This window comes from Schistocerca serialis, chromosome 2 (genome assembly GCF_023864345.2).
Source record: "Schistocerca serialis cubense isolate TAMUIC-IGC-003099 chromosome 2, iqSchSeri2.2, whole genome shotgun sequence".
Classification (NCBI taxonomy): Eukaryota; Metazoa; Arthropoda; class Insecta; order Orthoptera; family Acrididae; genus Schistocerca; species Schistocerca serialis.
In genome coordinates, this window is record NC_064639.1 from 579237483 (window position 1) to 579254506 (window position 17024).

General features: G+C 41.2%; 1 protein-coding gene across 1 annotated transcript in view; it reads left to right on the top strand.

Moving 5' to 3' along the window:
* Window positions 1-17024, top strand: part of LOC126457585 (TATA-binding protein-associated factor 172) — a 291210-nt gene that overhangs the window by 26041 nt on the left and 248145 nt on the right. The window contains exons 6-10 of the mRNA XM_050094016.1: window positions 537-824; window positions 4527-4685; window positions 4778-4913; window positions 9440-9576; window positions 15508-15776. Coding sequence (XP_049949973.1) covers window positions 537-824; window positions 4527-4685; window positions 4778-4913; window positions 9440-9576; window positions 15508-15776 — 989 coding nt within the window. The remainder of the gene's footprint in view (window positions 1-536; window positions 825-4526; window positions 4686-4777; window positions 4914-9439; window positions 9577-15507; window positions 15777-17024) is intronic.

Consider the following 17024-nt stretch of genomic DNA (forward strand, 5'->3'; position numbering starts at 1 on the left):
TTACATGGCTGAACCGGTGGTAGCTGCAGTAATATAACACACACCCTGTGTGATGCTAAGCGATAAACTTAAATTTTTTTTTCACAAAATACAACTGACATATTGAAAGAGGAAGGAGTAGGGTCGTCATATACTCTGTCTCTTATAATATCGGTGGCAGTTTACACTCCAACCATTTAATTTCTCTTTTAATTGATTGTTTTCTACTTAGAGCGAGAGGTTATCTTACCACATACTGTCATTTTATTATTCACCCAGTATTTTAGTTGTTATATTTTCTTATTTCTGAGTGTAATGCTTTTCTACAATATATATGTATTTTATGCATCTCACACCTATGATTGTTGAAGTTTTCAGTTAATAATTAGTTGTGGTCTCCTGCCTTAATGACCCCCTGTGTTTCACACAATTATTGTCATTACTGTAATATTGGCAATGGTTATATTCAATTTGCTTTTACAGTCATAATGCATATAAAGGTCTGATTTTTATTTTTCTGTGGTTGTTTTGTTGTAAGAAGACAATTTTTTTTCCAGAAATCTGTTGGAGAAGTAGTGCAACAAGAGCTTTCACAGGTAGAAGGAATGAGTTCCCGTGAAATGAATCGTGCTCGCCGCCTGGCCCGTCAGCAAATGACCAAGCAAAGGTCACGTGATACTAGTACACAGAGTCAAGAAGAAACGAGTACAGTTAGCATTTCTGTAGAAGAACCAGAAAGAAAGAAGATTAAAATAGAAGACACAGGTCAAGATGATATATTGTCGGTGACCTCTCACAACCACGTGGAAAGTACTCCAGATGGAGCAGGTGGTTGGGGAGTTGATGTGAGTGTAACTTATGAAGTTTTTTTGTTGGAGAAATGTTGCCCAATTTCATTACGCTCTTCAAGCATGATTAATGTCTCTTAGAACTTTGTGGCACTTTTGTGTTTTACTACATGTTTTGGTAAAGCTGAAGGAATATTATGAGAAGTAGAGATAGGGACTAACAAATTAAAGACTGTGTAATATAAAGACTGTCTAACAAATCTTCATGAGAATCAGACAATGCGCGCGCACGCATGTGTGCGTGCGTGCGCGCGCACGCGCTGTCAGGGTCTCTGACCGCTGAGACAACACTGCAAGCACCAGTGTGTGGTGGGAGAAGTGATCTGGGTGGTGGGGGTAAGGAGGAGGCTGAGGTGGGGAAGGGAGGGGTAGCAGGGTAGGGGTGGTGGACAGCAAAATGCTGCATGTGGGAGCATGCAGGGATAAGGTGGAAAGAGTGTAGGCAGCTAGGTGCAGTGAGGTGGTTGGATAGCAGGAGGGGGAGGGGGGAGGAGGAGCGGACAGTGGAAGGAGAGAAATTAAAAGTCTGTAGGTGTGTTCATGGAATATAAAGTTGTGCAGTGTTGGAGTGGGAACAGGGAAGGGGATAGGTGGATGTAGGACAGTATGAAGGTTGAGGCCAGGATGGTTATGGGAACAAAGGATATACTGCATGGAGAGTTCCCACCTGCACAGTTCAGAAAAGCTGGTGTTGGTAGGAAGGATCCAGATCTCACAGCGTGTAAAGCAATCATTAAGATGAAAAAATTTTAATTGATCAGCATGCTTGGCAACTGGATAGTTCAGCTATTTCTTTGCTACAGTTTGTCAGTGGCCATTCATGTGGACAGACAGCTTGTTGGTTGTTGAGCCTGTGTAGAATGCAGCACAGAATGGTTTCACAAGTAGCCTTGCCTATCATGGGAGGGGTGATGCATGCAACCAGACTGAAGTGGGTGGGAGTATATATGGGACAGTTCTTGCATCTAGATCTATTACAGAGATATAAGCCATGAAAGAAGGGATTGAGAGCAGGAGTTGTGTAAGGATAGAGAGAATATAGTGTAAAGTCAATTGGCAGCAGAATACTACTGCAGGAGAAGTGGGAAGGATAGTAGGTAGAACATTCCCCATTTCAGGGCACAACAAAAGTTAGTTGGGAGATGGGGTGACTGGAGAGATAAGGCACAGGAGAGTTTCTGTATAAGGTCTGTGAAGGCCTCTGTGAGACCCTTGGTATATTCCGAGAGGGACTGCTCATCTCTACAGATGCAACAGCCATGGGTGGCTAAGCTGTATGGAAGGAAATTCTTGATATTCTATGAGTGGCAGCTGTGGAAGTGGAGGTAATGCTGGTGGTAGGTAGGCTTGATGTGACGGAGGTATTGTAGCTGTCTTTGAGGTGTAGGTGAATATTAAGAAGGTTGGCTTGTGGGATCGTGGAGTACCAGGTGAAGCAAATGGGGGAGAAGGTGTTGAGGTTCTGGATGAATGTGGACAGGGTGTTATCACCCTCAAGTCCAGATCAGAAAGACGTCATCAGTGAACCTGAACCAGGTGAGGGGTTCGGGATTCTGGATAGTTAGAAAGGATTCCTGTGGATAGCCTAAAAATAAGCTAGCATAGGAGGTGTCGTGGGGTGCCATTGCCGTACTCCCGATTTGTTTGTAGGTGATGCCTTCAAAGGAGAAGTAAATTGGGTGGGAGGATATAGTTGGTCATGGCAACTAGGAAGGAGGTTGTAGGTTTGGAAATCGTTGGGCTGTCAGCCTACTCCCTCAGGTTTCATCTAGTTTCCTCACACTTCATCTGTTTCACCCTTCACATGATTTTTCCACGTATTTTGGTGTATTATGCATTTTTTTGCACATAGTTCCTCTTTTTCTATGTATATTTATGCATTTCTCTCCTCCACCATGCATCCTTGCTCCTCTTATCTGCGTCAGAACAGTTTCCTTGTCCCTAGCCACAACGTGGCCCTATATACTGTTCCTGCTTTGCTACTTGGCCCATTGAATCTCTTCAGATGGTCTTACCGTCAAATTACCCTTCTCTGGCTGTGGTTCCCCCCCTTCCACACTGAGCCCATCTGTTAAGATTCCTCCAGTCCTTAACCCTCACCAATGTAGTCCTGCAAAACCATGTCAATCAGGATCAGATCTTGCAACACTTCCTTCCCATCTGTAAAATTCTGCTGTGCAATCCCAAGTGCCTGGATCCCGTATCACATATAGAAACTCTTGCCCTCCAGGAACTAGAGCAGCATGCACAACACTGCCTCAAAAAACTCTCCAAATCTACAACAATCTCCAAACTGCCCCCTCATCTCCTCATAGCTGACAAACCCTGCCCCACAGAAGTATCAGTCCTTTCCAAAGGCCTCATCTTCTGTCCCACTCACAAATTCAATCATGCAGGACTTCTTAAAGATCTCTCCTTCTCCAGGTCCCTACAGTGGAAAAACTTTTTCACCATGAACCCTACTAGATGGACACAACCAAAGACAAATGTTGAACCCTGCCTGACTCAGTTCACACCTCCCTCCAACCATGATCCCCCCCCCCCCCCTCCCCCCTTGCTCCTACCCCTACTCCCTAATCACCCCCTGTTGGAACTTTCCAGAATTTCTAAACCTCAAACTTTGCCTCACCTTCATTCCCCAAATCTCTCAGCATGCAAGCTAACCTTACATCTGCAGAAAGAGCCACAAGCCACCAACTAAAAACCGACCCTGGACTTATAATCATACCTGCTGACAAAGACTCCACCTCCATAGTGACCCCATTCCAGAAATCCAGAGGGATCTCCAGTCTCCTCAAATCTTTAGGCTTGTCTAAGAATCTCTTCCCAGAGTCCATCTCTCTCCTCACCTCTACCACACCCCGCTCTCCAACCTTCTACATTGCTTCCTAAAGTCCATAAACCCAACCATCCAGGATGCCCCACAGTGGCCAAGAAACAGCTGGACCAACCAATTACTGACCATGCAACATTCTTCATTTTAATGAAAGCTTCGCTGCAATATTATATTCCACATCCTACATTCTTGTACCTTTCCTGGCCTCAACCTTCACTAGTCTTTAGCGTATACCCACCTATCCCCTTCCCTGTGCTCACTCCAGCACTACACAGCCCTCTATTCCACCAATGTACCCACAGTCTTTTTACTCCTCTCCTTCCACTGTCTCCCCACCCCCCTTATCATCCCCATCCTGAGCACACCCCTCCACCCCCTTGTAACCTCCTCACTTTACTAGTGCTCTACCCTCTCTCCACCTTTACCCTCTATGCTCACACAAGCTGCACTTCACTGTCCCCCATCCATGCCAAGCTCTACCCCCCCTCTCCCTGCCCCATCATCCTGCTTATCCTCACTGCCCAGTCTGCATCATGCGCAGCTGCTGACAGTGTGGCCTTGACAGCCAGAGACTGTGATCGTGCGCGTGTGTGATTATATATATATATTTTCCAATGAAGGCCTTTTTCTGAAAGTTACTTGTTCGACAGTCTTTTTATTGTCTCTTTTTTTTTATTTTTATTTTTTTTTTTTTATTGTGCCTATCTGCGTGCGACTCATTATTTCCACTAGATGACTAGAATACAATTATGCACAATTCAAAGTTAATGAATACTCACTAAAACTGTGTGTTCCTATAAACTTGATCTTAATTGACTTTGTGATACTAAACTGTCTTTACATCGTGATCATCTTCATTTCAGGCAGTTGACTGGCCATTTGAAGGTTTTTGTGACCGTTTGTGTCATGACTTATTCAGTCCTTCCTGGGAGGTGCGGCATGGTGCTGCAACTACGTTGAGAGAAGTTATACGCATACATGGTAGAAGTGCTGGGAAGGCAACCTACATGTCTCATTCTGAAGTTAGTAGAAATTTTAAACACCATTGTATTTTGTTCATTAGTGTAGAATAATTTCTGGTATTTTTTCATTCTGTGTCTGTTTTGCTTTGCAGCAAGAGGAATATCATGAAATGTGGCTGGAAGATATGGCTCTGAGATTGCTTTGTGTCCTCGCACTTGATCGATTTGGTGACTTTGTTTCTGACCAAGTTGTAGCACCTGTAAGAGAAACCTGTGCTCAAACCTTAGGTAATTTTGTTTTTGTTAATTGCCTTCTTTTATGTCTGTTAGTTTGTTCTTTACAATTTTTGTAGTTGATTTTAAACCAACTTGCCAATGAACTAGAGACTTGAAACTTCAAACATAGCCCAGAATTGGATGCAATATTGACTCACTCTCTTGTCTTTTAGTTCTATTGTCATTTCCCCCACTTTCCTTGTTCAAGTCACAAATTGTTTGCAAGAAGAGAAATTTCTAATAAGTCTCCATGTGAGCTTGAATCTCTCTAACTTTTACCTCCTGGTCTTCTCTTGAGATTTAGGTGGGAGGAAGCAATATTGTGGTTGACTCAGGTGAAGAGAAGTGAAATAAATCTGAAATTTACTTGAAGTATCTGTTGAAATCCCATGAAAATGTTTGAAATCAATTTTAAAAAATTCACACACGAGACTAAAAAGTAGAAAATAATGACTTGAATAAAAATGAACTTTTAAAATATGACATTTTTAAATCAGACTAAAAAGTATAAAATAATTTCTTCTAACCACATCCAGATACCTAATTGCATGCAGGTAGTCTTGAAAATTTGTGATTGTGAATTTTTAATAAGCATGAAAATACTTTTAAGATTTATAACTAAAAATGTGGGGCACATGCAATACATATTTGTTTTGTGAACGGTTCATCTTCGTGTGCCCCTCATTTTTCCTTTTAAATCTTAAAAATATTTTCATGCTTATTAAAAATTCACAATCACAAATTTTCAGGACTATCTGTTTGGCTTTAGGAAACTGTGTAGGGCGAGGAGAAATTATGTTATTCTCTTTAGTCCAATTTGAAAACATAGTACATTAAAAATGATTATTATTTAAATAATTGTTTATTATTTGTTGTGCAAAGTGGATTTAGCAAAATGTATTAGAGATAGATACAGTGTGCTTGTTTTAACTGCGAACAGCATATTATTGGGGGGGGGGGGGGGGGGGGGAATTTGTGGCACATAAAGTGTTTTGAGCAATGTATTAAAATATTGTTCAGGTTTGCATACACGAGTAATGACATTCCAAAGAGATATTCTTGCTTACACTCTGACATAATTTCGACTAAGTGCAGGAGTTTCAAAGTTTCTGTGTTTTATCCTTGTTGTTGTTGTTGTTGTTGTTGTCTTCAGTCCTGAGACTGGTTTGATGCAGCTCTCCATACTACCCTATCCTGTGCAAGCTTCTTCATCTCCCAGTACCTACTGCAACCTACATCCTTCTGAATCTGCTTAGTGTATTCATCTCTTGGTCTCCCTCTACGATTTTTATCCTCCACGCTGCCCTCCAATACTAAATTGGTGATCCCTTGAAGCCTCAACACATGTCCTACCAACCAATCCCTTCTTCTAGTCAAGTTGTGCCACAAAATTCTCTTCTCCCCAATCCTATTCAATACTTCCTCATTAGTTATGTGATCTACCCATCTAATCTTCAGCATTCTTCTGTAGCACCACATTTCAAAAGCTTCTATTCTCTTCTTGTCCAAACTATTTATCGTCAATGTTTCACTTCCATACATGGCAACACTCCATACAAATACTTTCAGAGATGACTTCCTGACACTTAAATCTATACTCGATGTCAACAAACTCCTCTTCTTCAGAAATGCTTTCCTTGCCATTGCCAGTCTACATTTTATATCCTCTCTACTTCGACCATCATCAGTTATTTTGCTCCCCAAATAGCAAAATCCCTTTACTACTTTAAGTGTCTCATTTCCTAATCTAATTCCCTCAGCATCACCTGACTTAATTCGACTACATTCCATTATCCTCGTTTTGCTTTTGTTGATGTTCATCTTATACCCTCCTTTCTACTGCTCTTCCAAGTCCTTTGCTGTCTCTGACAGAGTTACAATGTCATTGGTGAACCTCAAAGTTTTTATTTCTTCACCATGGATTTTAATACCTATTCCGAAATTTTCTTTTGTTTCTGTCACTACTTGCTCAATATACAGATTGAATAACACCAACCACTGCTTCCCTTTCATGCCCCTTGACTCTTATAACTGCCATCTGGTTTCTGTACAAATTGTAAACACCCTGTGCTCCCTGTATTTTACCCCTGCCATCTTCAGAATTTGAAAGAGCGTATTCCAGTCAACATTGTCAAAAGCTTTCTCTAAGTCTACAAATGCTAGAAACGTAGGTTTGCCTTTCCTTAATCTAGCTTCTAAGATAAGTCGTAGGCTCAGTATTGCCTCACGTGTTCCATCATTTCTACGGAATCCAAACTGATCTTCCCGAGGTTGGCTTCTACTAGTTTTTTCATTCGTCTGTAAAGAATCCGCGTTAGTATTTTGCAGCTGTGACTTATTAAACTGATAGTTCGGTAATTTTCACATTTGTCAACACCTGCTTTCTTTGGGATTGGAATTATTATATTTTGCAGCTGTGACTTATTAAACTGATAGTTCGGTAATTTTCACATTTGTCAACACCTGCTTTCTTTGGGATTGGAATTATTATATTTTGCAGCTGTGACTTATTAAACTGATAGTTCGGTAATTTTCACATTTGTCAACACCTGCTTTCTTTGGGATTGGAATTATTATATTCTTCTTGAAGTCTGAGGGTATTTCGCCTGTTTCACTTGCTCACCAGATGGTGGAGTTTCATCAGGACTGGCTCTCCCAAGGCTGTCAGTAGTTCTAATGGAATGTTGTCTACTCCCAGGGCCTTGTTTCGACTCAGGTCTTTCACTGCTCTGTCAAACTCTTCACGCAGTATTATATCTCCCATTTCATCTTCATCAACATCCTCTTCCATTTCCATAATATTGTCCTCAAGTACATCACCCTTGTATAGACCCTCTATATACTCCTTCCACCTTTCTGCTTTCCCTTCTTTGCTTAGAACTGGGTTTCCATCTGAGCTTTTGATATTCATACAAGTGGTTCTCTTTTCTCTGAAGGTCTCTTTAATTTTCCAGTAGGCTGTATCTATCTTACCCCTAGTGAGATAAGCCTCTACATCCTTACATTTGTCCTCTAGCCATGCCTGCTTAGCCCTTTTGCACTTCCTGTCAATCTCATTTTTGAGACGTTTGTATTCCTTTTTGCCTGCTTCATTTACTGCATTTTTATATTTTCTCCTTTCATCAATTAAATTCAGTATTTCTTTTGTCGCCCAAGGTTTTCTACTAGCCCTCGTATTTTTACCTACTTGATCCTCTGCTGCCTTCACTACTTCATCCCTCAAAGCTACCCATTCTTCTTCTACTGTATTTCTTTCCCCCATTTGTGACAATTGTTCCCTTATGCTCTCCCTGAAACTCTACAACCTCTGGTTTAGTCAGTTTATCCAGGTCCCATCTCCTTAAATTCCTACCTTTTTGCAGTTTCTTCAGTTTTAATCTACAGGTCATAACCATTAGATTGTGGTCAAAATCCACATCTGCCCCTGGAAATGTCTTACAATTTAAAGCCTGATTCCTAAATCTCTGTCCTACCATTATATAATCTATTTGATACCTTTTAGTATCTCCAGGGTTCTTCCATGTATACAACCTTCTTTCATGATTCTTGAACCAAGTGTTAGCTATGATTAAGTTGTGCTCTGTGCAAAAGTCTACCAGGCGGCATCCTCTTTCATTTCTTAGCCCCAATCCATATTCACCTACTACGTTTCCTTCTCTCCCTTTTCCTACTGCCGAATTCCAGTCACCCATGACTATTAAATTTTCGTCTCCCTTCACAATCTGATTCTTTTATTTCATCATACATTTCTTCAATTTCTTCGGCACCTGCAGAGCTAGTTGGCTTATAAACTTGTACTACTGTAATAAGTGTGGGCTTCGTATCCACCTTGGCTACAATAATGCTTTCACTATGCTGTTTGTAGTAGCTTACCCAACCACACAGTAAAGCTGCATGCCCTTGGGAAAAATTACGGCCGTAGTTTCCCCTTGCTTTCAGCCGTTCACAGTACCAGCACAGCAAGGCCGTTTTGGTTAGTGTTACAAGGCCAGATCAGTCAATCATCCAGACTGTTGCCCTTGCAACTACTGAAAAGGCTGCCCCTCTTTCTCCTAGTGTTGCCTAACATTGAAGACATGTACTGCAATTGAATTTCAGGAATGACATTTTTCTTGTATTTCACAAAAGTTCTCTAATGTGCTGTAGTTCTTGTAAGAGAGGGTATCACATGAGTATTAATAGATTTTAAATCCCCCTCATGTTAGTCACTTTGGAGCTCCCAAATTTCTTAAAGATTTAATGTAATCACATATTCCATGATTGTGGAGCAGTTCCAGTAACAGGTACATAGGATTTGGAATATAAGATTCCATGAACTATTAATACCAAACATTATGATGTACCCAATTCTGATTTGGATGTGGCACTTCTTCACGTATTCAAACATTATTTTGGTTGTAATATTATGTTTTCCTGTCATGATCATGTATTGTTCTACTTGATTTTTTTGTTTGATGGCAATAGCCAATTGTGCATTTGTGTGATATTGTTTGTATGAAATGGAATAAATAATTATTTATTAAAATCATTTCTTTTAGGATCTGTTCTACATCTTATGACAAATGATGGTGTCAGAGGGGTTTTGGCGATTTTGCTGCAGTTGCTAAAGCAGAATGACTGGGAAGCAAGACATGGAGGCTTGCTGGGACTGAAGTACCTGTTAGCAGTACGCATGGTAATGCTGTGTGCCATTCTCATTTTGTTAATTTTAGAGTACTAGTAGGAATAGTTAGGATTTAAACAGGATGGCTGGAGGTATTTGCTAATTTTTACAGTAACACATAAGTTAATGTTTCAAACTTTGAATTAAGTAACTGTGTTAATATAATCAAAAGTGTCTCATCTTTTTATCTTTGATTTTGACTTTTGAATTGTTCTCTTGATGGCACCTCTGTACTTCAGTTTCTTCATGTCTTCTTTTCTAATTGCTAAGGGTCCATAAAAAATTGAAAAATGCACTAGATTCATTCATTTTTCACTTAAGTGGTATTACAGACAATACCGAATTGAATTGAATTGAACTGAATTTTATTTGATCCTGTAGGACTACATGATTAGGGTGACCAGATGTCCGGATTAATCCGGACATGTCCTCCTTTTTAGCTCTTTGTCGGGCAGATTTTTACAGTATCTGGCTTTTTCGCAAAGTTGAGCGTAATACAGTTAAATTTACAATTCGTCCCATTCTATTGCTCTTTTCTTAAATACTTTAACTATTGGCACAGCCTTCGTGATAAACACGCATGAAGGTGGTGTTAGTAGGTGGCACCAGGATCGTCGATCGTTGCTGCATATGCAAATATCTATTATTTAAAATTTTCGTTTTGTATTTACGCTTTGTATTGGCTTGGCGTCCTGTAGTACACGTGTGATTTGTGAGTGTAATTTTTAACCGAATGAGTTATGTAAAATGTTTGGCTATGCCTAAATGAAAGTGTACATTTTCTAATGTCCTTTCCTGCAAATGTCTGGCATTAAGAAAGGGAGAAATGAATTTGAAGTGGAATGTAAGATATGTGGAGCTGGAACGTACGTCTCAGTGGCCAATAAAGGTAAGAAATAACTCGACAGATTAACTGTCATGGTTTTATTTCATTGTTTCATAGTTATTTCTATTTATTTGTATTCGGAAGGTTAAAGTGCAGTTTACATGTCGTCAGCTGCTGCTTGAATTGAAGATGTTGGTAGTGGTGCGTCGAATGAAGGGAGGTGAATGGTCTTATGTTTTTCGCTTTGTAAACAATTCTGTTTTGTTGACATAACAAAACAATTGACGCCACACTGTCACCACAATCAATGTTTTTAATTTTTTTTTATATTGCTCAGTTAACCACCACCTGACCATCAGTAACAATTAACTACTAGTTTTACCGGTAATTCCCGGCAGTCACATGACTTGTCCAAAGCTGATGGGTGGTATCCTCATCTGCAGTTGACTCGTTTGATGTGTCCTCTTTTTTCTTCCTTTATCCTCCTTTTTGAAGCTGTTTGTCCTCCTTTTTAAACAATTGCATCTGGTCACCCTATACATGAAGTACGGTAAATGTACGTATAATAATAGGACATGTAAATAACAGAAAGTGTTAATTATCACATACTTCCTAACCATTCTTCTTACATTCTAACAGCATTGGTTATAAGTAAGTACTCTTCAATGCAGTAAATTTCCTTTTCCACCAGATAGTCTTTGAGGTTCTGTGTAAAGTTAGCAAGCTGTTAAGCAAGCTTTTAGGTGAGCTTCTTAGTAATTTGGTACCTGAATATTGAGGTCCTTTTTCAAGCATTGTCAGTCAATGAGGTATGCTTTGTATGTCATCCTTCCTCTGTTTGTTGTGGGTGTACACACTATCATTTGTACTCCACTCTGCATTATCTTTTGTGATTTGTATTATTGTTTTATGTAGGTACAAAGATGTAAACATTAAGTTGCTTAGATTTTTGAAGTAGTTTCAGAAGTATTTCTTGTAAATATGATCTCAATTGCTCTTTCTTGTTATGTGAACACTATTTTAGTGTCTTGAATCTGAACTTCCCCACACTATCGCTCCCAACTGCAGGGACGGTTCAAAGAGTCCATGGTTTACTGTGCACAGAAGCTGTTTGTCTGCACATTGAGATACGTGCTTCATTATGAATATGGTGGAGCCGAGTTCCTTACAGGCATAATTAATATATATTGTTTCCATTTCAGCTTGTTATCCACAGTAATATATATAGTATCAAGTAGATCCTGCTTCTCCCGGACTTGTTTCATCCACCTCTAAACCCATGTGCACAGTCTTCACTTTGTTTCTGAACATTGCATACACAGTCTTTTTTAAAGGTTTATAACCAGTCCACTTTACAAGAGTCTTTGTGCTGTGATGTTTGCAGAAATGTATGTTCTTCTGTCAACGTGTTCCACATTTTGGTCACTGTTCATTATTCTCATAATGGCTTTGTTACTGATCCTTGCCCCACTCCATAGTTAATGGCTTTGGTTTCTTTCCTTTTTTTTTATATTGATTGATTTAATGCCCCAACATCTTTGAAGTGTTCATCCCCATCCCCCCTCCTCAGTTGTGCTGCAGACAAGTATTAGAAAAGTTTTAGAGTTACCCAAACATCTTCAATTTAGTCATGTATTCTAAATGTATATTAACGTGAGACTGCTGAAAGCATTAGCTGTGCAACATTGCTAAGAATTTGAATTAGTTTTATAGTTTAGCATATGTTCCAAATTCCTGTACATAATTTTCTTGTTTTTTTTTTTTCTTTTTAATTATTATCTATTGAATTATTTAGAAATAAAGAGAAGACTCACCAAAAGGTGGAAGCACTGCTGTCATGGAAAGGTACACAAACAAAATGCTTTGCTAGCTTTTGGAATGAAGAAAGGGGAGAGGTGAGTGGAGGGTCGGAGAGAGGCATGAGGCAGGAAGGGGGTTTGAGGGGGGGGGGGGCGGAGTCTAGTGGCTCATGGGAAAGTGGGGAGCAGTCTGTGGGCTAGCTAGGGGTGCAGGTAGAGGAGGCAGGTGGCAGATGGCTAGGCACACAGTTTCACAGATTGAGATGTGAGCACAGATCTAATTGACACGCATTGAGCTGGGGTACTGGGACGGGGGATGGTGTGTGTGTACATACACGCGCGCGTGCGTGCACACACACACACACACACACACACACACACACACACACACACACACACACACACACCACCACACACACACGCACACGCACACAAATGGGTGGTTGGGGAGGGGGGGCAGTGACTAGGTTTAGGCAAGGGAGGTTACGGGAGTGAAGGCTGTGCTGTAATGATAGCTCCCATCTGTGCAGCACAGAAAAGCTGTTGGTGGTGGGGAAGATCCAGATGGCATGGGTTGTGAAGCAGCCATTGAAATCTCGCATGTTGTGTTCTGCTGCATGGTGCGCCTCTGGGTGGCCCACCTCGCTTTTGGTGACAGTTTGACAGTGGCCATTCATTCTGGTAGACAGCTGATTGGTTGTCATACCAATGTAAAACACTGTGCATTGGTTGCAGCAAAGCTGGCATGTAACGTGGCTGCATTCGCAGGTGGCCAGGCCTCTGGTGGGGTAGGATAAGCATGTGACGGGACTCGAGTAGGAGGTGCTGGGTGGATGATAGGGCAGGTCTTGCATCTGGGTCTTCCACAAGGCAGGGGAGTGCTTCTTTCTGGTTGGTTCTTGGTGTGGATGTGAGGGTCAGGTGTTGGGGAGCGATATGACACAGGAGATCTATGCGATATGACACAGGAGATCTATTTGTGTATTAAGTGTGGGGGATATTGCCTGTCTGCGAAGGCCTTTGTGAGGCCTTCAGCATACTGGGCAAGGGAGGTCTTATCACCGCAGATGTGTCTGCCATGGGTGGCCAGGCTGCATGGGAGGGATTTTTTGGTGTGGAAGGGATGGCAGCTGTCAAATTGCAGGTGCTGTTGGTGGGTTTGATGTGGACTGAGGTGTGGATGGAGCCATCTGAGAGGAGGAGATCAACATCTAGGTAGGTGACATGATGAGTGGAGGAGGACCAGATGAAGTGAATTGGAGATAAGGTGTTGAGAGTGTGGAGGAATGAGGATAATGTTTTCTGGACCTGAGTCCAGATTATCAAGATGTCGTCAGTAAACCTGAACTAGACAAGCGATTGGGGTTTTTGAAAGCTAGGAATGTCTTCTCTAGATGGTCCATGAAGAGGTTGGCATAGGAGGATGCCACGCTGGTGCCCATGTCTGTGCCACGAATTTGTTTGTATATCTCCTCTTCAAAGGTGAAGTAGTTATGGGTTAGGATGTAGTTGGTTAGGTGTACGAGGAATGAAGTGGTTGGTCTGGAATCTGCTGGGCTTTGGGAGAGGTGGTGTTCAATCACAGCAAGGCCATGGGCATGAGGAATGTTGGTGTATAAGGAGGTTACATCTACAGTAATGAGTAGGGACCTGGTAGGTAAGGGTGTGGGGATGGTGGAAAGCCAGTGCAGGAAGTGGTTGGTATCTTTAATATGGGAGATGTTAGTCAGCAAGGGCTGAGATTCTTTTGCTAGGGGCATTGTAACCAGCCACAATGGGGTGCACAGGATTGTTAGTTAAGTGGATTTTACGGAGCACATAGAAGGTGGTTGTGGATTCAGGGGAGAGGTTCTGGGAAAGGCCAAAGGATTTCAGCAGGGATTGGTTATGTTGGACTTCTGGAATGTATCTTGATCTTTCTTGAACTGAGAGTCTCTAAATTCATCTAAATTTATAATGCAAGTCAAGAACCAAGTAATAACTATTATAGTTGTGATATTATTACAGAAGAGTCTTGTAGAGAAACCAGTCTTTATCTTCTTCATTATCACTTATGAATTTATAAATGCAATTGGTGAGAAAACTGTTGCACCTTTAAACCAGCATAATTTCATTTTATAGCAGAAGACACAGACATCACTGCCCCTATTTAATATGTTGAATCATCTGTTAAAATACAGATAGCCTTGCTTCCAACCCTCTTCTCTGGATTTCAGAAATAGAGGTGATAATCAATGGTATTTGGGATGCTGGAATGAAATTTGTTGTAACCTTCTGCCTCTTCTCCCCATCCCTCTCCTTCCCATCCCCTTCCTACCCCTACCCCTAGCTCTTTATGGTGGTTCGTTGCCAGAATGTGTATCACCATTTGAACCATTTGAGTGGTCACGAATACTAATTCGATGTGTGACGTAAGTGACATTTTCTAGGTCATTCTTAATAAAGTACTCATAAATTATTGAAACTATTTCTGTGACATGCTATGTAGGATTTCACAGCCAGTATTTACATCGTAGATGTTTTGTTTTATGGGCTTTAGACTGTGATCCAAGGTATGCTTATAAATTTAAATAGCCACATTGGAGGAGTCATCGAATGACTTGGATCTCTTTGCGTGGCATAGTCAGAAGCAAATGTGTGCTGGAACTGGAGGAAAAATTCTAGTTGTGGACTTAATAGCCCAAGAAATATAGTGAAACCTCTGCATGTTTCTTTCAGTGTCCTTTAAGTGCAACAGAGTAGTGCTGACAGCAGAGCTCATCAGGGTAATGAGTTGTCTTAATTGATTTCATAGAGTGGCAGCTTTATCGTCATCCAATCAAAAATAATAAAGATGTAAATAATATTGCTGAAATAGAATAAATGGTGATTAGTGAGGACAGTTTAGAGCAACAGCATAGTGAAAATCATAGTGAAACTGAAGTAGTGAAAAATTCGGTATGGAATAATGACAGTATTAAAAAAAGAGTACATTGCAACTCACCATATAATGGAGATGTTCAGTCACAGACATGCACAACAAGAAAACTGCTAAACAAGTAAGCTTTTGGCCAAAATCATACTTGTTTAGCAGTCATTTGTTGTGCCTGTCTGCGACTCAACATCTCCACTATATAGTGAGTAGCAATCTATCCTTCCCTTAATATTGAAAGTAAAATAGGATATTCAACAAGTATACCCCATAACTTTCCTTCAGATTTGTTAGAAACAAGCAATTTATTCCTTGTGCTAATTTTAAATAATTTATTTTTCAGCATTCAAAATTTATGTTGGAAATTATTTAACAGTTATTTATTGTTGTACAACTTGTTTCTGTAGGATATGGTCAAGGAACTTTTGGCAGTGGCTTTCCCCCTTGTGCTCGGTGGACTGAGTGACCCTGTTGATGATGTTGGTGCTGTAGCAGCTTCGGCACTAATTCCAGTTGCAAGCAATATAGTGGAACAGTTACCTCATCAAGTTGAAACCATTGTGAATCGTCTGTGGGACCTTCTATTAGAACAAGATGAGTTGGCTGCAGCCTGCAACAGCTTCATGGGATTGTTAGCAGCATTATTAAGCTTGCCAGAAACACACAAACATTTAAGGTAAAAGAACGAAATGAATGACTCAGTTAATTTCATGTCTGTATGGTCCATATTCTAAGAGACTTTGACTTAATAATCTCCCTCACAGCTGTCACTTGTTTTATGTATCCCAATGTGAATGTGTAAACTGTGAACAAAGGCATGTTTGGCATGAGCTGAACACCAAACAAATACTAGTAATGTTAACCAGAAAGTCAAAGTCCACCACAGGGTCAGTAATGTAAGTAAGTATTAAATAAGACTGAGTCACAGCTGCTTGCCTTGCCCATTGCTGAGAGTGGTGGGAGCACCGATTGCAACTGCAGGCACAGCCAAAGCTGATTAGGATGGAGGGTCGAGCGAACATGCCTTCTAACAGCTGACTGTCCTGTGGCCTAAGACAATATTTTGGCTCCACCTTGGATGCTGCCACCCAAATGTGAGTTCTCAGACACAGGCACCTGCCATGTAAGGAGGCCCGTATGCAGGTTGGGCATACTGCACAGTACGCAGGAGGCCTAAAATGTAGTGATAAAAGTGCCCATGTGGTATTTCAATCTGACTGATCCTGTCGAGCAGTAGATGTATATTTTGTGAGGGAGCTGTAGAGGGTATCCTTAGTAGGTGAAACCTGCAAGGCCTCCCCCATCTGAGTATTGAATGTCTTCAGCCACTGCTCAGCCCTCTGCGTTGGAGGCAGGCTGAAAGGGGGTGCAGTAGTCAGCTGTTCGATACTGTTATGGTGACAGATGGCCTGGAACTGCATCAGCATAAATTGAGGTCTATTGTCAACACCAGGATGCAATGCACCCTCTCAGTGTCAAAAATCCTGCACAAATGGTAACGTAGATGGCAGGTGCCATTTGTCTCATATACAAGAAGTCTGAAGCAGCAGATGTGACAGGCACGTTCAGTGTTGGCACCAATGCCAGGTCATTAAATGTGTTGCCAGGTCCATCATCCCTAAAGTGAAATGTGAAGGAACTGGGGGTATGGGGCTGGAGTGGGGCCGACATGGTATTTGGAGTTCTCTGTGGCTAGTGTTGAGACGCCCTTTGTAGCACTGAGCTTTTAGCGCAAAATGAAGTAATAGTGAAAAACAGGATCCATCTGGTGGGAAACACTCTCTGGCCTCCATTTTTGTGCCACAAACAAAACTTTCTTCAGGACTGGATTGCAGGGCTGACATCATGACTACTCATGCACATTCAGAGTTTGTTGTAGATGTAGGTCCAGACCACTTCCTGGTTGCGGAATTGCACTTCAGGC